General features: G+C 40.9%; 1 protein-coding gene across 1 annotated transcript; it reads left to right on the forward strand.

The window, feature by feature from the left end:
• The first annotated feature begins 3585 nt into the window (after positions 1–3585).
• On the forward strand, positions 3586–18086 carry DDX52 (DExD-box helicase 52). Its single transcript, XM_050929381.1, has 15 exons — positions 3586–3745; positions 4208–4472; positions 6751–6890; positions 7902–8087; positions 8467–8610; positions 9322–9433; positions 10184–10256; positions 10436–10639; positions 11040–11130; positions 12486–12608; positions 12867–13017; positions 13458–13533; positions 14414–14485; positions 15628–15720; positions 16829–18086. The coding sequence occupies exons 1-15, from the start codon at positions 3659–3661 to the stop codon at positions 16881–16883; spliced, it is 1872 nt and encodes a 623-aa protein (XP_050785338.1). The 5' UTR covers positions 3586–3658; the 3' UTR covers positions 16884–18086.
• Positions 18087–19566: the final 1480 nt, after the last annotated feature.

Consider the following 19566-nt stretch of genomic DNA (forward strand, 5'->3'; position numbering starts at 1 on the left):
GTTGGCAATATAAACAATTGGCCCATGAGAATTTTATTACAGAAAATATCTTTGGTGATGGTCATATTAAAATGTTGCTTAACTGGAATGTTGTTTGTTTTACCTTCAAGAACACTAGGACAAAAACTGTATCATTTGATCTGCTATAAAGTTTTAGCAGATGTAACTTCAATGTTAAGGTTCTGAAGGTTGTTATAATGAATAAATGCATGCATTAAATTAAATGTTGATCTTTATCTATGCAAAGTACTCTGATGGGCCTGAACAGCTCTGCTTCAAATGGCCTATTTGTACTCTGTACTGGCCTCTTAACATTTTCTTGTTTAAGCATGGTACCTGATGATATGTATGAGACTGGATCCAATATAGCCGTACTTACAGTAGTAAGCATTAAGCAATGTACATAAGCACATGCTTAACTTTAACTTCGGAGTCACTTAACGTTAATATGTGTTTAAGCACTTTGCTGTACTAGGGCCTAAACTCAGAAGGAAATGTCTATAGGATGACCTTAAATAGAGGACTGATCCAAATCTCTTTGTAGTCACTTTGGAATCTTTCCAATGACTTCAATGGGTTTTGGATCAGGCCAACAGATGAGATGCTAGGAGAGATGACACAGACAACACAAACAAGGCAACATAGTAATAAATTCTCAGTCCACCCTGTGGGAAAGTATCTGAAACTTTGTAACTCAGTTTTACATTTCTAAGTCTACATCTACAGTTGGAGTTGAGAGTGTGATTCCCAACTCTAAGTGATATACTCACGATAACTCTCATCAAGCTAGTGCATTAGACACAGCTGCAGCAGCATGAGAGGTGGGATGGGCTATCCACCCCAAGTATGTGCCTAGGGTCTCAGATGGATACATACTCTGAGCAGGTAGCCTCTTCCACAGCTCATGCTGCCGCAGTTACATTCTAATTTTTGCACGCTAGCTCCATGAGAGCTACTGCAAATATGTCTTCTTGAGTTGGGAATCAACCGCTTAGCTCAAACTGTCAACATACCCTGTAATGCAGAGTGTTTCTGCCTAGTAGAGCTGATGATCCTAACTTCCTTGTAAAGTGATTGATAGGAAAGGGGTTGGCCTATCAGTTCTTTGCAACCAGCTAATTATACTGTAAATCAGGAAGATGCTGACATGTGTGAACAAAAAGTTGTTACAGGCGCTTTTGTCCTTCTATTTAAATGAGGTGCTCCTTTAAAATTAGGTGAAACAGTGGTGTAATTAACTTGCCATCAGGGATGTGCAAGAGAACAAAATGCTGAAATGAGCCCTCATAAAGATGTTGAACAGTTTTATGACTTGGATGCTGCATTTGGTATTTCGGATTTGTTTAATAATCTGACATAAGTGACTAAAAATGTGTATGATGGAGAAAATAGCATCAAGAGCTAAACTCATTATTTTATCAAATTGTTTGTATTGCTCTTCCACCATTTGATACCGTGACACATATGTTCAGTCTGCAAACATTCCAAGAGATTGGGAACAGGCCTGGATCCTGCCCTCTGCTCTCCAGGGGTTGTGGAGAGGAAAAATGCAAAAAGCTTCTTTTACACTCACAAGCCTCAGGAGTAGGATCCCAGCATAACATCTGGCTACCTCACTGGTCTGCAAACAACAGCTCCAACAATTACATCATAAATTAAATACTGTGATGCACATTTAAGGCATTGCTTCCCAGATAAAAAATATGCACACCTGGGCAGAAAGAAACTTAATTATCTGATGTATATTATTTAGCCTAAATGAATAATTGATGATAAAACATATATAATCATTGTTAGTACTAATACTAGAATTACAGTACTACATAAGGATCCCAACTGAGAGCAGGGTGCCAATGTAGTAGACGCTGTCCAAACGTAAAATAAGAGTCATTCTCTGCCCTGAAGAACTTGCAGTCTAGACAAGACAAACATAGGGTTAAGGAGGAAGGAATATAACATACAAGCAGAGTGAAGAGTGATCAACAAACATCTTGTTAGTTCCAAGTTTGGGGTTTGGTTTGGTTGTTTTATGTTTGTTTGCAATCATTTTAATAAAAGATCCATCTATTAGATCTCGACTGGGCATGTCCTAATCTATGAGAGGTTTCCTGAAGGAAGGAATAATAGAATGTAAGCATTTGCTAGGCCAAAGCCTAGAAGCAGCAGTATAGAAGGATGCAATCCTGTGTCACAGGCACCTATAGTGCCACCATGTGGTACTAATATTCATATATGGCAATAGGTCATTGAGAATTAAGTATGCATGAGTCCCCCTAATACCTTGAGGTGACATTTTAAAAAGAGGCTTAGTGATTACTACTGTATTTTTAAATAATGAAACTTCATGAAGATTATCTGTCAGTTAAAGAGACTCCAGATGCAGAAGATACCATATAGTGAAAGTAAGAGTTACTGTAGTTTGGGGAAATTAATTTCATTCATGTAGGCTTTTAAAGACATCACCATCCCACGTACATGACAATTTGATCTGATGTGATTTAATGTTTCAGTAGAACATCATTTGATTCAAGATGGTGTTATTTTAATGCAACAATATCATACTGCCACAATGCAGACATTTTTATACAATAATTTGGCACACTATGACATCTTGTTACAACAGCATCACGTTAAGACAGCTCTGTTGTCAAAATAACGTTTGGTTGCAATATGGTGATGTTTTGGAACAATAGTATCACTTACTGTTACACTGTGATATGATCTTTTGAAAAAAAATGTTTTTTGGATGCAATTTGGTTTATCGCCGTATGGTTAAATTATCCTGCTGCACACCTTATTGTAGCACTTTACTTACCAGGTCCCTCTTTTCACCAACTAGTGGACAAGTGCATTTTTCAGATTGTGCAATAACATCTTATCTCAAAAAGTTCATAGGGAGACAGTTATGTCCTGATGTAATGATATTTTTAAGGCACATGGGTTACATTTTGATACAGGAGTACTGCAGTCTGATAGCAGCAAAGTGATGTGATGTTATTTTGGCTTGATATAATGACCGGGAATCATGATGCACTATCTTGCATTGCAAGGACACCATTACACAATATTTTGATACAATCTCCAGGACAACACAGTCCAAGCTGTAGCTGCAGCACAGCTCAGAGTTAACAATGATACACATTGTCCAGGAGTGCTTGCTACCCAAAGTCAGTGGTGCACCCCAAAAGCTCCACATGGCCACTCAAGACGCTATGGCTCCGCGAATATGCAAACACAGAATAAATAAATGACAGCCCATGACGTAACATTGTAATGTGATGACGTGTCACCGTGACGCAACGCTGCCATGCAACGTGTTGCTATGATGCCATGACATTGCACTGTGATCATGTGATGCTGTGACAGCATCACGTCACACTACAGTGTTGCCATGACATCACATCACCCTGGGAGCAGCCGGGCAAAGCCACGTGGACGGGGCTGTGAGGGACCCGTAGCTGACATGTGCCCTGGGGGAAAGGGACCTTCCGCCCTTGACTTAGCCGGAAGTGACGATTTTCTCCTCCCGGACCCACCTTTGCAGAACAACGGGCAGCCCTCGGCCGCAGAGCACGCCGGGTAGCGCCGTGTTCCGGCCCATGCGCAGAGCTGAGCATGCTGGGAAGCGCCTCGCCGCCGCGGTGCATACTGGGGAAAGATGGATGCCGACGGGTTCTTCCGGAAGCTGAGGGCTGGCGCCAGGTTCGATGTGAAGCGCTTCAGCCAGGATGCCCGGCGCTTCAAGGTACCGCCCGGGCCGGGGCCGGGCCCGCCCCGCCCCGCCCCCGCCGCGAGCCGGCGCCTGGCTCCGCCCGCCCTCGTGGTTCTGCCCCCCCCCGGCTCCGGCGTGATGGGCTGGTTCTGGCGCCTTGGTCCATCTCCCGGCCCCTGGTTCTGGCCCTGAGTCTCGGCCCAGTCTCCGGGGGCGGGTCTCTAGCTGGGTGCCCCGTCCTGGCCTCTGGTATTGCTAAGTGGCTGGTCCTGCTGCCTGCCCGGTTCTCTCTGACCCTGATGGTTCCCTCGCCAGATTCTGGTTCTGCCCCCCCGCCCTTGCTGGATGATCTGGCCCCAGGATCCCTTCCTCGGTTGCTGGTTCTGGCCCGCTTTGGTGTTTGTTAGAATAGTCAGTGCAAAGCACTTTTCATTGATATTGGAACAGTTAATTCAGTCGGTTAAGTTCGTTCTTTCTTTTTTTTTTGCATTTCAGGTGGTAAAAGTGAGACACACTGAATTTGACTCTCCAGAGAGTCTTGACTTTTTTGGAAGCAAAGATACAAAGCATCCAAATATTTTTGAAAATGGCCTGGGAACAAATGGCTCCAAGAAATCCAAAGTTAAAATACAGCCACTTGAATCGCACATGGATGAGAAAGCAGATGACTCAGAAGAGAGGCTTAATGCAGGGAATGCAAGGAAGAGAAAACAAGACACAGGGAACTTTAAAGGGAAGAAAAGAAAGCGAAAGACCCAAGGTAGTGAGATTTTCTCTTCCGTACAAGAGAATGTGTTCCAATTGCTTACATAACAGAAACTGAATTTCAGTAACAAAACTGAGAAATCTGACTTGTATGAACAAGTGTAGGAATTACCAAGCAAAAGAAATTTCTAACACTAATAAATTGGATAATAACAAATGCCATGAAAATCCTGTGAAGGAATACAAGCTCTAAAAGTCTAGTATTTGATTCTTGTCATTGTTTTAAATATCTGCTATGCAAAGGTAATTTTTAAAACAACAGTTTTCCTAATTCCTTGCTTTTTGAGTTAAATTTCTTACTAAGATTAATTTAAAAATAAGTTGCTCACTGATGTCTTTGTATTTTAGTAATATTGAACTGTGATAACACTGTCTAGATAGTCCCATTCTGTTTTTAAAAAAAGAAGAGGAAGAGGTGCCAGGATGCTGCAGAATTCTTCCATCTAAATTAGCTAACTGCTGAAGTCTCTTGAAGCCTGATGGCAAACAATTTTGTTCCAGTATAACTATGTTGGTTTTGGGAGTGGATGCAGTTGTGCTGGAATAAAGGAGCCTTATATGGGTTTAGCTTATTTCCTTTCCTGTACGGGACTAAGTTATGCCAGTATGAGAACACTTGTACTAGGACAACTGCCTCAGCTCTAGGGATGTCGTCCTACTTTAACTATACTGTACACAAGGCCATGAGGTCTTATCTGAATTCTGCCAGGGGGCTATGCTTATAGTTGCAACTGAGCGGTATTCTTCTCTGTTTAGTTTAGTAGTTAGGTTGGAGGTGTAGGGTGCTTTTCAGTTAGGTCTCCTAGGATGCAGTTATGATTATATCTGGATGCAAACCATATTAGTCTATAGGTAGGAGAAGTAATAACTCCACGGAAAAAAGAATATGTCTTTATACGCTATCTTAATGATAAAACAGTAAGGCCAGGTCATGTGACAGACTTTTGTTGGTATAGCTACGTCTGTCGGGTGTGAAGAGGTGAGAGCCCTGACTGATATAGCTGTGCCAGCAGACGCCCCTAGGATAGACACAGTTATACTGGCAGTTCTGCACTTTTACCAGTATAAGTTGTTTACATTGTGGGGGCAGTTTTACTATGTTGGTACAACACTCAGCTTTGCCAATAAAAAATTGCATCTATGCTATGAACATTTTAACAGTATAGGAATACCAGTATATGGGCAAAGGGCTCCTGCTGTAAATCATGAAATTGTATAATATCCCCACCACTGCTCTTCTGATATCTTGTATCTAGCACGATTGAATATTTAAAACAATAGTCAATTAATTTATTTAACATATGGCATGGAATAATTGTAGTAAAATAATGGAAGTGAAAGCATTATTTATTGAATAAATTATTCTTGAGTTCAGCTCTTCTTGTATCACTTTTTCCATAACTTTCAGATGTTTTTTTCTTTTTAGACTACAAACTTGGGGTGGGGGCAAACATCTTTATCATCAGATATTAGGAATGGCAATATATGAAAACCTGTAGGAGAACACTTCAACCTCCCTGGCCACACAATAGCAGATCTTAAAGTGGCCATACTGCAGCAAAATAACTTCAGGACCAGACTTCAAAGAGAAACTGCTGAGCTTCAGTTCATCTGCAATTTTGACACCACCAGCTCAGGATTAAACATAGACTGTGAATGGCTTGCCAACTACAAAACCAGTTTCTCCTCCCTTGGTTTTCACATCTCAACTGCTAGAACTGGGCCTCATCCTCCCTGATTGAACTAACCTCGTTATCTCTAGCTTGCTTCTTGCTTGCATATATATACCTGCCCCTGGAAATTTCCACTACATGCATCCGACGAAGTGGATATTCACCCACGAAAGCTCATGCTCCAAAACATGTGTTAGTCTATAAGGCACCACAGGATTCTTTGCTATCTTTATCATCTTACATGTCCTTAAAGTACCTAGCACTCTTGGGGTGTAAATAAATGAATAAGAGATGCTGATGCAAATGCAAATTAATTGGTCTGTAATTTATTTTATGATAAAAATCTGTGGAAGTTACCAGCTACATTCTTGGCCAGAAGCGGCTGGCTGAGTTCAGGGCTAATGAAATAATCTTGCCAGAATGCAGAACTAAGGCTGAGCCTGCAACCATTTGATGAGAACATTACCATTGACTTCATTGGTCTTAAAGTCAAGCTCTTAATGTCAGTTCCTCTTACTACGTTATTCTTTGACTTGATATATATATATATATATATATATCATTTTTTTTTTAATAATGCACATTCATTCAAACTTTTAGAACGTATTTCAGTCAGTTCTGTTGTGGAAAATGATGGGATATTGTGGATGTCCTCTTTGGAAACAAAGATTAAAGATACAAGAGAAAAGCGGGAAAAGAAACCCACTGCGGAGAAACTGGAACAACTCAGACAGCAAAGGGTGAGGCTTGCTTATTTAAATGTAGCTAAAAATAGTTGTGTGCTCACTTGTATGAGCATGTCATCTGGAAGCTGCAGTTATTTGCTGCGTTGTCTTTTGTGATGAAGTCAGTATAGTGTGACAAAAGAATTGGAAAATTGATCCAGATGTGCATAACTTACTAGTGTCACAAATAGGAACGTAATCTAGAGTCAGTTAATAACTCTAGCGATGATTCTATACAAAGACACGTTGAAGTGCTTAAGTTAATGCACGTAAATAGTGGACTACAGTAGAACCTCAGAGTTACGAACACCTCGGGGATGGAGGTTGTTCGTAACTCTGAAATGTTCCTAACTCTGAACAAAACATTATGGTTGTTCTTTGAACATTGAATTAATACAGCTTTGAAACGTTACTATGTAGAAGAAAAATGTTATGAACTCTTTATTTTTTAGTAGTTTACGTTTAACACAATATTGTATTTACTGTTTTTTGTTTTTTTTTAATCTACTGCTACCTGATTGTGTACTTCCTGTTCCATATGAAGTGTGTGGTTGACTGGTCAGTTCTACTGTATTCCTATGTGTAAATTTAAGCACTCGAATAAGTCTTTGCAGGATCACTGTCTTTATCTGTAGTATAGCAGCTGTTAATGGAGGAACTTAAATGTTGACAATAAAGCTGTAAAGGTTGTGACTGTTCTGTAATTTTCTTCTAGGAAATGGTTTTAAAAGTATTAAGTTTGAAAACTATTTAGAGCATTTCTGGGGTATTTTTGGGGAGGCATCCTGGTGTGGTTATTAAGAGAATAGGAATGAGAATCAGAAGACTTGACGTCAGAACTGAAATTAGGACCCAACTCTCCCTGTGTGAACTTGTTCAAGTCACATTTTCACATCTGTAAAATAATACCTTCGTAAAGGTGTTATATGAGGCTTAATCAATTTATCTGAAAATGTACTATTGAAGAACAAAGTGGCTGCTATTCTTTTCTGCCATGTTGTGTAATTTTTACATTTTGCCTTCTAGATAAACCATTTCAGAAATAAACACAAGATTAATATCCAAGGAACAGATCTCCCTGAACCAATTGCCACATTTGAGCAGCTTCAAGCAGAATATAAAATCCTGCCTAAAATAATGCAGAATATTCAAGCTGCTGGCTTCCAGGTCCCAACGCCAATTCAGATGCAAGCCATTCCAGTCATGCTTCATGTAAGTCTCCTTGTCTTACACTTCGATATACAATGAGATGGTATGACTTGGACAGAGAGTTCCCATTCGGACCGTGAAAATGTTATTTTAAAATAGAGTAAACATAGTACTGTAGTTCAGACTCAAATCTTGTGATGGTATAACTAGTGGAAACATCTATGTGTTAACTTCCTCAAATTCAGTATTTTTCTATTGCTAGGAAGGCAGTTTAAATATAACCTCAACTTGCAGTAGGTGCAAATATGGTTGAGGTAACACAGTGTGAGAAGCTTAACGTCTGCATTTCCTGATTGATTGATTTATTGTTAATGCAGCTTTTTGCATTCAATAAAAAACACTAAATGTAAATGTTCAGCATTTTCCCGTTTTATATTCATAGGGTCGGGAACTTCTGGCTTCAGCTCCCACTGGATCAGGAAAGACTTTGGCTTTTAGCATTCCTATTTTAACACATCTGAAACAACCTATGAATAAAGGATTTCGAGCTCTGATCATATCGCCTACCCGAGAACTTGCTAGTCAGGTAGGGATTTTTTTTAAGTTGCCATAGAATAGTTATGCACTGTATTTGTAAGTACTCCCATTATTCTGGTTCAGAAAAACAGAAGCTTGGTGGACCTGTTTTTCTTTCCTATCCTCGGACTTTATCTGATAAAATTCAAGTGTATATGAAAGAATGTTTAAAGAAATGTTTGTCTTCTATGCCTACTATGCTTTGGGGTATTATGAAATGTAAAGACATGGTTAGAACAGGAAACTGGGACTCAAGACTCCTGGATCTTGTTTTAAAATTCCATTACAACTTTTAACAGTTATGCTCCAGCAGATAAGCACAGGAGATGTTAGTGCTGCCTTATTTTCTGTATTTGAGGCAAAAACATCCTTTTAAAAGTCTTAACTCAAGTAATCAATTTCTGCTTTGTTCGTGGAGTTCCATTTTACATCAATGGGAGTTTTGTGTATGTAGTGAGAGCAGCCAGTAAGAGTCACACTGTGGCGTGCAGACCCGTGGGGAGAATTTTGTGCAAGTGAATAATTCAGGTTGGAAGCCTGAGTTTTGTGATGTCAAAAATACTTCAATTTAAAAATTGTTGTTTTTTCCCCCAAGACGATCTGAAATCTGAGTGTTTTTTGAAGCCATGTATGTATTACACTCTGTGTAGGGCTTGTGTGTCTTTTTGTTGTTTGTTGTTGTTCCAAAAGCTACCCCACTATGTATTGTTGTATATTTCAGACCCACCGAGAGCTGGTAAAGCTGTCTGAGGGGACTGGATTCAGAATACATATGATCCATAAAGCAACTGAAGCAACCAAGAAGTTTGGGCTCAAATCATCTCAGAAATTTGGTAATCATTCTAATGACTGCATAGGGATTCTCTGAAGCCTTTGAAATCTAGAACACAAGTTTTAAGTGATGTATGATTTAAACAGGTCAGTAAGTGCCATCCAAGTCCTGTAGTTACTTGCTTCTGTGAATACAATATCCTTGGAATCAGGACATTTAAAAAAAGGTGGGAGGAAGAGAAATAGCTCCAGAAATTAAAAAGGGAAGAGCTACCTCTGCTGTACAAAACAAATGCCACTTGAATACTGGAATAGCGCCTTGGGGTGGTGAGGAGAAAACAAGCAGTCTGATAACTAACTGTGCTGTGTCACTCAGTTGTTGGAATACAGGCATGTAGCTGAGTTTGGCTCTGGAAAGCAGAGAGTGGCAACCACTTCAGTGCTTTGTGGTGGCTTATTAATGCAGAATCATTGGGCTCTGCCATTGGAATCTTGTCCACCGCACGTTGTGAACTATATCTACTTAACAAGACTTCTAGCTTTTATATAACTCTGGATGTTAACACATCCTCACAACGTCCTTATGTTTAAAGTAAATAAATAAAAACAAACAGCTCCATTTTTACAGATGTGGAAATCAGAAACACAGGGAGATGACCTGACACTGATTTGCTAAGAGGCTTTGGGCGAGTCGCTTCAAGGATTAGTGCTCTTGGATCCAAGGGCTGTGCTCAGACCATGCTGCATATCTATTTCAACACGATTTTTCCCCCCTCCTACTTCTCTTTAACATTATTTTGCTTTTTCTATAGATATACTAGTGACTACTCCAAACAGACTCATTTATTTGCTGAAACAAGATCCTCCAGTCATAGACTTGACAAGGTATGAAGAGGGGTTTTTTAAAGTTTGTTTTTGCTAGTGACTTTCTTCCTGTCAGAATCTCTGAACAAGTGCTAGATCTATGCATGCACAAAATTTAAACCTATGATGTCCTTTCAGGACTTGTATTTTTCTCCCGTATAAGCTGCTACTATTGAACAGAAAAATCTTGTTTTTCCTAGAGTTGAATGGTTGGTGGTTGATGAATCAGACAAACTATTTGAAGATGGGAAGTCGGGGTTCAGAGACCAGTTAGCCTCCATTTTCCTGGCATGCACGTCCCATGTTGTCAAAAGAGCCTTGTTCAGCGCAACCTTTGCATTCGATGTAGAGCAATGGTGCAAACTCAACCTGGACAATATCATTTTGGTGTCTGTTGGAGCAAGGTAAGGGTGCAGGTATTGACTCGGTCTTCTTTCTTGTGGGATCTCCTGTCTCATTCAGCCAGCTGTTGGCCCCTACGTAGGCAGAGAACTACTTGCGTCTCCTCTCCGTTTAGTTGTATATTCGTCAGCTGTTCAACTGCTGCCACAGTTTCAGCATCTCAACAATCAGATATGCGGGGCAGTATTATGCATGTATGGGTCCTTTCTGTGCAACAGGGGAAGGTAGCGTTCTGCTTTGAGTATTTAATTGCTCAGAGTAGGGAGCATTACCTTGAGGAGGAGGGTGTATTGGAGAAATTACTGCAAGATGTGAAGTATTTCTTTTCTCAGTAGTAAAATGCTTATACCTGTGAGACACTAACAATGGCTTCTTTCTGTGTGATTTGATTTTTTGTTTCAGAAACGCTGCAGCAGAGACAGTAGATCAAGAGCTCTTGTTTGTTGGCTCAGAGACAGGAAAACTACTGGCAATGAGAGACCTAGTTAAAAAGGTAGTTATGGGTGACAGAGCACCTTTCCTCCCTGCTTATTAACTTACTAACACAGCTGCAGTGCACAATGGGCTGCTTTGGAAAAAGAGCGAATGTATGTTTTGGTCTCAGTTTTTTAACCCCAGAGTCACGTAAAATAGAGACGAAATTTCTACGGTTCATTGTCAACTAAATTTTACTTGAGAATGTATTTTTGTTGTTGTTTTGTAGTTATGTAGCCACTCAATTCTTTCTTCTAGGTCAGGACGGGCAAACTTTTTGGCCTGAGGGCTGCACTGGGTTTCTGTAATTGTATGGAGGGCTGGTTAGGGGAGGTTGTGCTTCCCCAAACAGCAATGCGTGGCCTGGCCCCCACCCCCTATCCAACCCCCCCCCCCCGCTTCTCACCCTCTGACAGCCCCCCCAGGACCTCTGCCCCATCCAACCCTCCCTTCTCTCTGTCCCCTGACTGCCTCCGGACCCTCTGCCCCTAACTGCCCCCCATTGTGCCATCCAACCCCCCCCTTTCCTGACAGCCCCCAGGACCCCTGCCCCATCCAACCCCTCCTTCTCTCTGTCCCATGACTGCCCCCAGATCCCCCGGCCTTAACTGCCACCCACTGCCCCATCCAACCCCCTCTCTCCTTCCTGACTGCCCCTGGAACTCCTGCCCCCCGCCATCACATCCAACCCTTCCTCTCCTTCCTGATTGCTCCCCCAGAACCCCTGCCTCCATTCAACCCCCTTATTCCCCGCCCACTCACCACCCCAACCCATCCACACCCCTGACCACCACCCCAAAACTCCCCTGCACTCTATCCAACCCCACTCCCTGCCCCCTTACCGCGCTGCTTGGAGCACCGGTGGCTGGCGCCATCGCTGCACCAGGACAGGCAGCCCTGCTGCCCGACTGAAACCAGCCATGCATCATGTGCTGGGCTGGGCTCTGCAGCTGCGCTGCCCCAGGAACTCGGAGCCTGCCACCCAGAACCTTGTGCTGACGGCGCAGTGAGCTGAGGCTGCAGGGGAGGGGGGAAAAGCAGAGGAGGGGCCGGGGGGTAGTCTCTCGGGCCAGGAGCTCAGGGGCCGGGCAGGAGGGTTTCGTGGGCCGTAGTTTGCCCACCTCTGTTCTAGATTGTTGCTTTCTATGTGGCAAATTTAGTCCTCATCCCAAAGCCCAGGTGTAATGCATCTAAGTCAGAATCTGATTAATCCAGGCCTCAGGAGAGTTTTGTCAGTCACAAATCGCTGTCCGAAATGTAAACTATGCAGGCTGATTAAATCCATGGCAGCACAGTACTGAAGGTGAACTGAGATGGGAAAAGGACTTGTAAGCAGAAACCTTGAGAGCCTTAAACAAGCTTGTTCTCTTGCAGGGATTTGCTCCTCCTGTCCTTGTTTTTGTGCAGTCCATTGAAAGGGCTAAAGAGCTCTTCCATGAGCTTGTTTATGAAGGGGTCAATGTGGATGTCATCCATGCAGACAAAACACAGCAACAGGTAGGAATCTGTAAATGCAGTTGTCTTGTACAGAAACTGTTCAGAAAGCAGATTGTACAAGCTGTCGTGTAAAAACTAGAACATCCATCTGCGGTAGTTGCATGACAAGTGGTCTTGTGTCATGACTGTATGGCCTTTTGTTTGAAGGGAGGGTGGGAATTGGACATACTGTTTAGTATAATGTTGGCAGATATCAATACCTCTTCCATTCTCAAACTGCTAATTAGAAGGTCACTTATACAATTTGTGTTTCGCCAGAGAGATAACGTGGTACACAGTTTCAGAGCTGGAAAGATTTGGGTGCTCATCTGCACAGCCTTGCTAGCACGAGGGATTGACTTCAAAGGAGTGAATATGGTCATTAACTATGACTTCCCAGCCAGTGCCGTGGAGTACATCCACAGGATAGGTGAGTAAGCATTCTTGGACAAAGGAGGATGTGTGGACTCGTTCTCTGTCTGTGTTAGCTTTTGAATGGAGAGTGTTGTCTGGTGTTTAGAGTAGAAATCTTGCCATCAAGCCTCCTGGATTACCCCAGCTCTGACACCGACTCTGCTACATCATTTAACCTACTTCATACCCCCGTTCGTCCATCCGTAAAACTGGGTTTCTCGCATACCTCCAAGAGGTTTTATGATCTCTAATTCTTGTTTTGTAAAGTGTTTTTATATCCTTCGTAGTTGCAACTTGTTACTCTTACTCACTATGAACTACGTGGCTAAATGAAAACTGCTAAGTCATGTATTGGCAAACTGCACTTGGTGATAGTTAGGGAGGAAGAATTACTTCTTCATTAAGCTGCTGGTCAGTATTAAAGTAAAAACTCTTAACTTTATTGGTCTTTGGCAGGTCGTACTGGAAGAGCAGGACACACAGGAAAAGCAGTTACTTTTTTTACTGAAGATGATAAACCTTTAATACGAAGGTAAATTGGGAAATGTGACAGTGATGCTCCTTAAGTTTCACTCCCACGTTGTGGGATCCTTTCTCGGGACAAACAATTACCAAATGGTTGTGCATTTGGTATTAAATTCCTCACCCCAGCATAAAAGTTTCAGTTCTCAGCTCTCCATATTTGGACTTGCAAGGTGATCTGTCACCAAATTACCCTTTAGTGTGGGAAGCTTAACCTTGATGTGTTTTGTGAATGTACTGATAGAGAATTCAGTGTCTTCTCACTTGCTGCACTCAAACCCAATAATCGCAATACAAGGGACTGATATATTAACAGCACAGTTTATAAGCATGCAGTGAAATATCAGGGCTCGTTGGTGGAATTGGTGAATGTGTGACTTTTTAATAGCAGTAAGGCCAATGCAATTGACCTGGTCTGCTACGTAGCTGTGGGTGCTATTTTTTTGGTCCTCCTAAGTCTCTTGCCTTGCACTATCAAACAAAACTGCTGATAATTTTTTCAAGAAGCTTCTGCATTCTGCAGTGGTTTTGAACCTACGGTCCTAGTCTCATCCCTCAGCCTACTGATGCTTGTGAATTAAGTCTTTGGCAAAACTTTCCTTTTTGGCTTCTCATTACTCCAGTCATTTACCTACCATAGTTACTATACTAATGGAATTTTAGTTTCAGTTCATTACAAGCCAGTGAACTTGAGTGTTTTGTTTTCATCTGTATCATTTGATTGTTACTGTTTTCTCTTTCTGCTTCAAACTTCCCTGGCTCATTTCATTTCCTTGCAGATGAGAAGTAACCTAACTACTTCCTAGAAATAGTTGTTCTGCGTTAAATAACTGTATATCTACTCAGGAATTCAGTACTTTGTTTGATATTTCCCCCTCCCTCTCTTCCAGTGTAGCCAACGTTATCCAGCAGGCTGGCTGTCCTGTGCCAGACTACATAAAAGCCTTCCGCAAACTGCAAAGGTAAGGTTACTTTAGTTCACCCTTGTGATTCGTGTGACATTTGAGATTAGGAGAGTTGCAAGCCATCTGTTAGATATTGCTCTTTCTGTGCAAGTGCTTTCAACTTTTCTTCATACGTATTGTCAGAATTAATATTCGACATTGTTATGAAAGGTAGTTAAAATGGTGGTGGGGTAGGGGGGTGAAGTTTGATGTTGGCCTCTTGTTTGTAGCACCAGGTGCATTGAACAGATGTGAGCAAAACACATTAGTAAACATAATTAAATTACGTGTTGTGTGGATAAAAGCAGGACAAGAGAGACTTCCAAAACTTAACTTCTTTAGTAGTTTGAACTTAACAAATCAAATACAGATATTTTCATTTTTAGTCTGGATGATTACATTGGACAGTTAGAAACAAAACAAGGAATGTTTTGCTGTAAGGGAATATGATTCCAGTTTTTCTTCTGTCTGATTATTTTACATGTTTACATGGGTAAATTTATAGCTGCACTTTTAGGAATAAAAATAGCTGTTCCCAGAGTTTCTTTTTTAAGAAAGCACTTGTCTTAAATTCTGTAAAAACAATTATCTCCTTTGAAGCCTCAGGTTTCTAAGAATCCGCTCCTAGCATCCCCGTTTTGCGTAGGTGGCGCTCATTGCAGGTTCAGAGCTCTAATGAGCATAAAATCCTGGAGGACTGCCAGCCTCTAACAGCCCAACTGCTAAGATTGTTTCTGGACGTTTGCTGAAATTTTCAGTGTGTTTATAAAAAAAATAAAATAAAATACTACTTATATATTTTTTTCATATAGGTCTGACCACTTTTAACACAAAGCTAGAAATCTGTTTGTATATACCATTGTCCACATGTGTTTCAGCAATGCATACTATTTTTAAAACCTATTTAAAATAAAGATGGGCTTAATTGTCCAGAGGGAGGCAGCCACTCTGGGGCAAGGACAGAGAAGGGGAAACTCTAAAAAAGCAGGCTAGCTGAATTGTTAAATTCTTGGAATAAACCAGCTGTACAAAATTTGCATTAGTTGTTGGGAATTATTTTCTGGAGGATCTGCAAGTATTGTAAGTACCTAGTATTATTTCAGATGTTGAGCTTGCCTTTAACAGAGCCTTAATCTTATTTTCCTAAATGCCATATTCAGCAAACAAAAGAAGAAGCTGATTAAGAAACCATTGGAAAGGGAGCACATTCGTACCACTCCTCAGTACTTACTAGAAAAAGCCAAGAAAAAAAAGTACGTACCGTAGTTTCTTTCTTTCTAAAGGGTCTGAGGGATAATCTGTTTTTATTGACCTACAGGGAGAGAGTGAACTTCAGATTTTTAAAAAAAGAGAAAATTGTATGTAAATTTGCTGTTTACATGGATAGCTCAATTGACAGCTCTAGATACATTATCCACAATATAGGTCCAGCAATGGCACCAGCGGTGCAAGCTTCCCCATGTTTCCCTGTCAGTGTGCTTCAGACCTGAACTGGATGGCTCAACTCTGGTCCAGTCTCAGTAGCCAATTCAGTCCTTGACCTCTCTGCTGAGACTGCTAGTAAGGGTGCCAATTTATAGTGGTGACTCTTCGTGCGAACATCTGTTCATTGGGAACCAGATTTGAGGCCAATAATTCCTTTTACATGCCACCAAACAACTATTGAATGGTAGCAATTCAGCTCATTTTGAAGCTGGGTTGAATTTGAACCTGCGACCTTGAAGTATAGCTCTCCAGACAGCTGTCAATCACCCGAGCCAATCCACTCCCCTTCCTGGAAGTTTTTAAAGAATATGAAATATTAACAGAAATAACAAACCTGTAGTCACCATTCATGGTGGCTTAACCTCTGCAGTCAAGAATGCCTAGAATCTCTCTCTCTGGGCCAGTGGAACAGATTTCCAAGGGCGTGGGCTTGACTGACAGAGACACACATCTCAGTGTGACATAAGATGAAGAGAAACAATTGCTCATTTGAAGAGGCAAAAGAAGGTTGCTGGATCGTACACTGGGTTACTACAAATGATGAATGTTTAAATGATGATGGTATAAACTCATCCCTATTTTAGGACCATGTGAAACTGGTTTATTGGTCTAATTTGAGTCCATGTTTGTGTACGTGGGGATCTGGCACAGTTTGGTCACAAAGGCCCAGTACTACATTAGAGATAAATACATCTAAAGATTGTTGCTGTTAGATGCTTGTTTTATATTAAGTGCACTGAATGTTAAAAGTCTGCGATGTAAGTAGGCAAAAAGATATCTAATGGGAGGCTAATGAGTGGTTCAGATCGTGATTCATCTTTCAAGTATAAATACGCTTGGATGCATTAATCTCTAATTTATTATTCTTTCTCTTAGGAAAATTATCCAGAAGAATATTAAGGAAAAGAAACCCAAGGAAGCAAACAAATGACTCTCAATTACAGACTGGTCCAGAAAGTTGACTACATTGTGTGAATGATCCTGCCACCTGACAAACTGAGTTTGAAACTACTCACCTATTCGAATCTTAGACATGGAAAATGTAGGATAGCAGCAAAGGATTGGGGAAAGAGACCGTGATCACTCACCTCCAACATTTCTTCCCTTTTTTATATATATTTAGTGTTAACACAAGAAAATCCTTAATGGAACACTGGTAGAGGAAGTCCATCAGAGTACTTCTTATAGAAGTGCAAGAGCATGCTCCTGTAATGACATACCCCAAGCATCTGAGCAGTTGCTCACAAATAGCATCTACTTGGGTTACAAGTATTATGTGGTTCATTATCGTTTCTTGAGAACACTGTTTATTCTAGATTGAGGTATAAAACCACCCTTCGAATGTTTTCTAAAATTATAGCTAAGGGGGTCAGATATGTAAAATCAGAGCACATAAGCTTTCCTATTGTGCTGGGTAAGGATAGCTGTTGAAGATTTCCTTAAGCACATTGTTTCTGTTCATTTCGTGTACAGGATAGACTTCAAAGATGCAGTCTTAAAACTATATTTACTTTTTTTTTTTGGCCATATAAATCAATTTGAAATAGATGTGTGGCATCACTTACAGCAGTAGAAAGGGACAGGAAAGCATATCAAACAATTTTGTAAAAACACCACTGAAGCTTTATTGTAGGGGTAATCTTAAACCACAAAATAGAATAAACGGGGTCTTCAGAAGGAGAGTTCTAAAACAAAGATTCTTCAGTCTGTTCATATATCCTTTGCAGAACATCTATGCAGACGTTTCTTTGATTTGTTACCTAAGAAAAGGAACACACACACACCCCCCACACACCCTTCAGTCTGCTCTCTCTTCACTTGTTAAACCCACTCTGTTCATACACTGTTTCCTTACCGTGTAGTTCTAACGATGGGGTAGTGGCTGCTTCTTCACAAGGATGATCCTTTCACATGTGACACTCCTTGTTATTGGATAGCTGTGCTGCAATACACTCTCACTAAGAGTTCCATCTCCTCCAGGCTTTGTCACCGTTAATCTATTTTGTAAATGGATCCCAGCCATGCATACGTTATCTACAGTAGGCTACTGCTGATTGTTCTGTTGAAGTCTGTAGCCATTTTCTAAGATACAAGTTTTGTAAAGTAAGACAAAATAAAAACTGATCAACAGTCACTTCAGATTCCTGCTTATTTCCAAGTTAGGCTCAGATTACGTGACTTTTCACATGACTGTTGTATGATGCCTATAAAACAATACATTTATTAGGAATTATGTAGAAATTGGTGTCTTGTTCTGAAATTTAATCTGTCTGAATTCAAACATGCACCTATCATCTAAAAGATTTCCCCAGTTCTATAATACCAAGTCCCTACTAAAAGTCATAGAGGACCATAGAGCTCTCAGAAAAATACCAACAGATGCCAGTTGGAGGTAAAAATTATAATGGGAAGTGTTTGGCAATCTTAAATAGAAGGGTTACCACCACTTCCCCATAATAACACTACCAAATTGTAACTGTCAGCGTACCAGTTGCTATGGTGCATGCTAAAGGATAGGAGTAACTGGAGGAAAACGATTAGCTTGTCCTGGGTAAAATTCCTGGTCACTTTCCTGGGATCATTAGTGTCCATGCATTGCAACCAGCATTTTATTTTTTTAAGGATTTATTTGCAAAAGAGAGTGAACTGCATGAAACTCAGTTTAGTTACTGTAGCAGGAAAGAGGCCTGAGTTAGATATGAATATGTGGTTTCTGAAAGTCTAAGTAGTACAACCAGCATTAGACCACTGAGCAACTTAAGCAGCCGTGTATCCCATAGTATGTACTATTACATTAATCTAGTGATGTTTATGCCATAGTTTTGTATGGTCTTTATACCTGGATGATGGCAAATAGGAACAGTCTGGAATTTTCATGCTTCCTAATATGTTTGAGCAGGCTTCTTGCTGATCTCATGGAGAAATATGAACTACTGCTGCACAGTTGCATGATTAGCTAGCAGCTCACACATCACCTAATCACAGAGTGCTGAAATTAAAATACTTCTGTACTTTTAGCCAAACACAACTAAAGTGTAGAGATACAATAATACTCCTGCTGCACTCTGAAAATGGGATGAGCCGCAAATTGACTTGAACATATTCCAAATCAACTAGCTCAGCAAGTATTTGAGCAGCGTACTGTACAACGACTCTGGCTTTTTCTGGTACTGGGAGAGGATAGTGACAATACTGGGAGATGCAGGATTCTACCATCAGGACCAGTGCATGTATTGTATCCCATGCACTGCTGCTCCTCTGCAAGAAGATGCTGCCATCTGCATAAATGGTCAGGAATTTGAGGGAAATTGCTGTGGGGTAGCTGGACTCTGTTCTTAGGCTCCTAATCCTGTCACTTCCTGCAGTGGAAAAAGACTCCTAATGCTTTTTTTCTTTCTTCAGGCTGTTCCCCAGGGCATCAAACATCCAGGGGACAGCTTCTAGCCTGATGCAGCTAATGTAAAAATGACAATTGTACTGGCTGTTACTGTAGATCTACTTTTTCCAGATCAGAACTGAGAGAGAGCTGTACAGTCTTGTACATAAAAGGAATGGGTTTCTTTAATCACTGTTGGGAAGAGGAAAAGGAGGATTCTGAATTTGTTTCAGTTCTA

This window comes from Gopherus flavomarginatus, chromosome 19 (genome assembly GCF_025201925.1).
Source record: "Gopherus flavomarginatus isolate rGopFla2 chromosome 19, rGopFla2.mat.asm, whole genome shotgun sequence".
NCBI lineage: Eukaryota > Metazoa > Chordata > Testudines > Testudinidae > Gopherus > Gopherus flavomarginatus.

Excerpts from the sequence above, each read along its gene's own strand:
- DDX52 (XM_050929381.1), top strand. The coding sequence starts at position 3,659 with ATGGATGCCGACGGGTTCTTCCGGAAGCTGAGGGCTGGCGCCAGGTTC. Across the intron at positions 12,609-12,866 it reads CAGACAAAACACAGCAACAG|AGAGATAACGTGGTACACAG; the intron begins GTAGGAATCTGT and ends GTGTTTCGCCAG. Across the intron at positions 15,721-16,828 it reads GAAAAAGCCAAGAAAAAAAA|GAAAATTATCCAGAAGAATA; the intron begins GTACGTACCGTA and ends TCTTTCTCTTAG.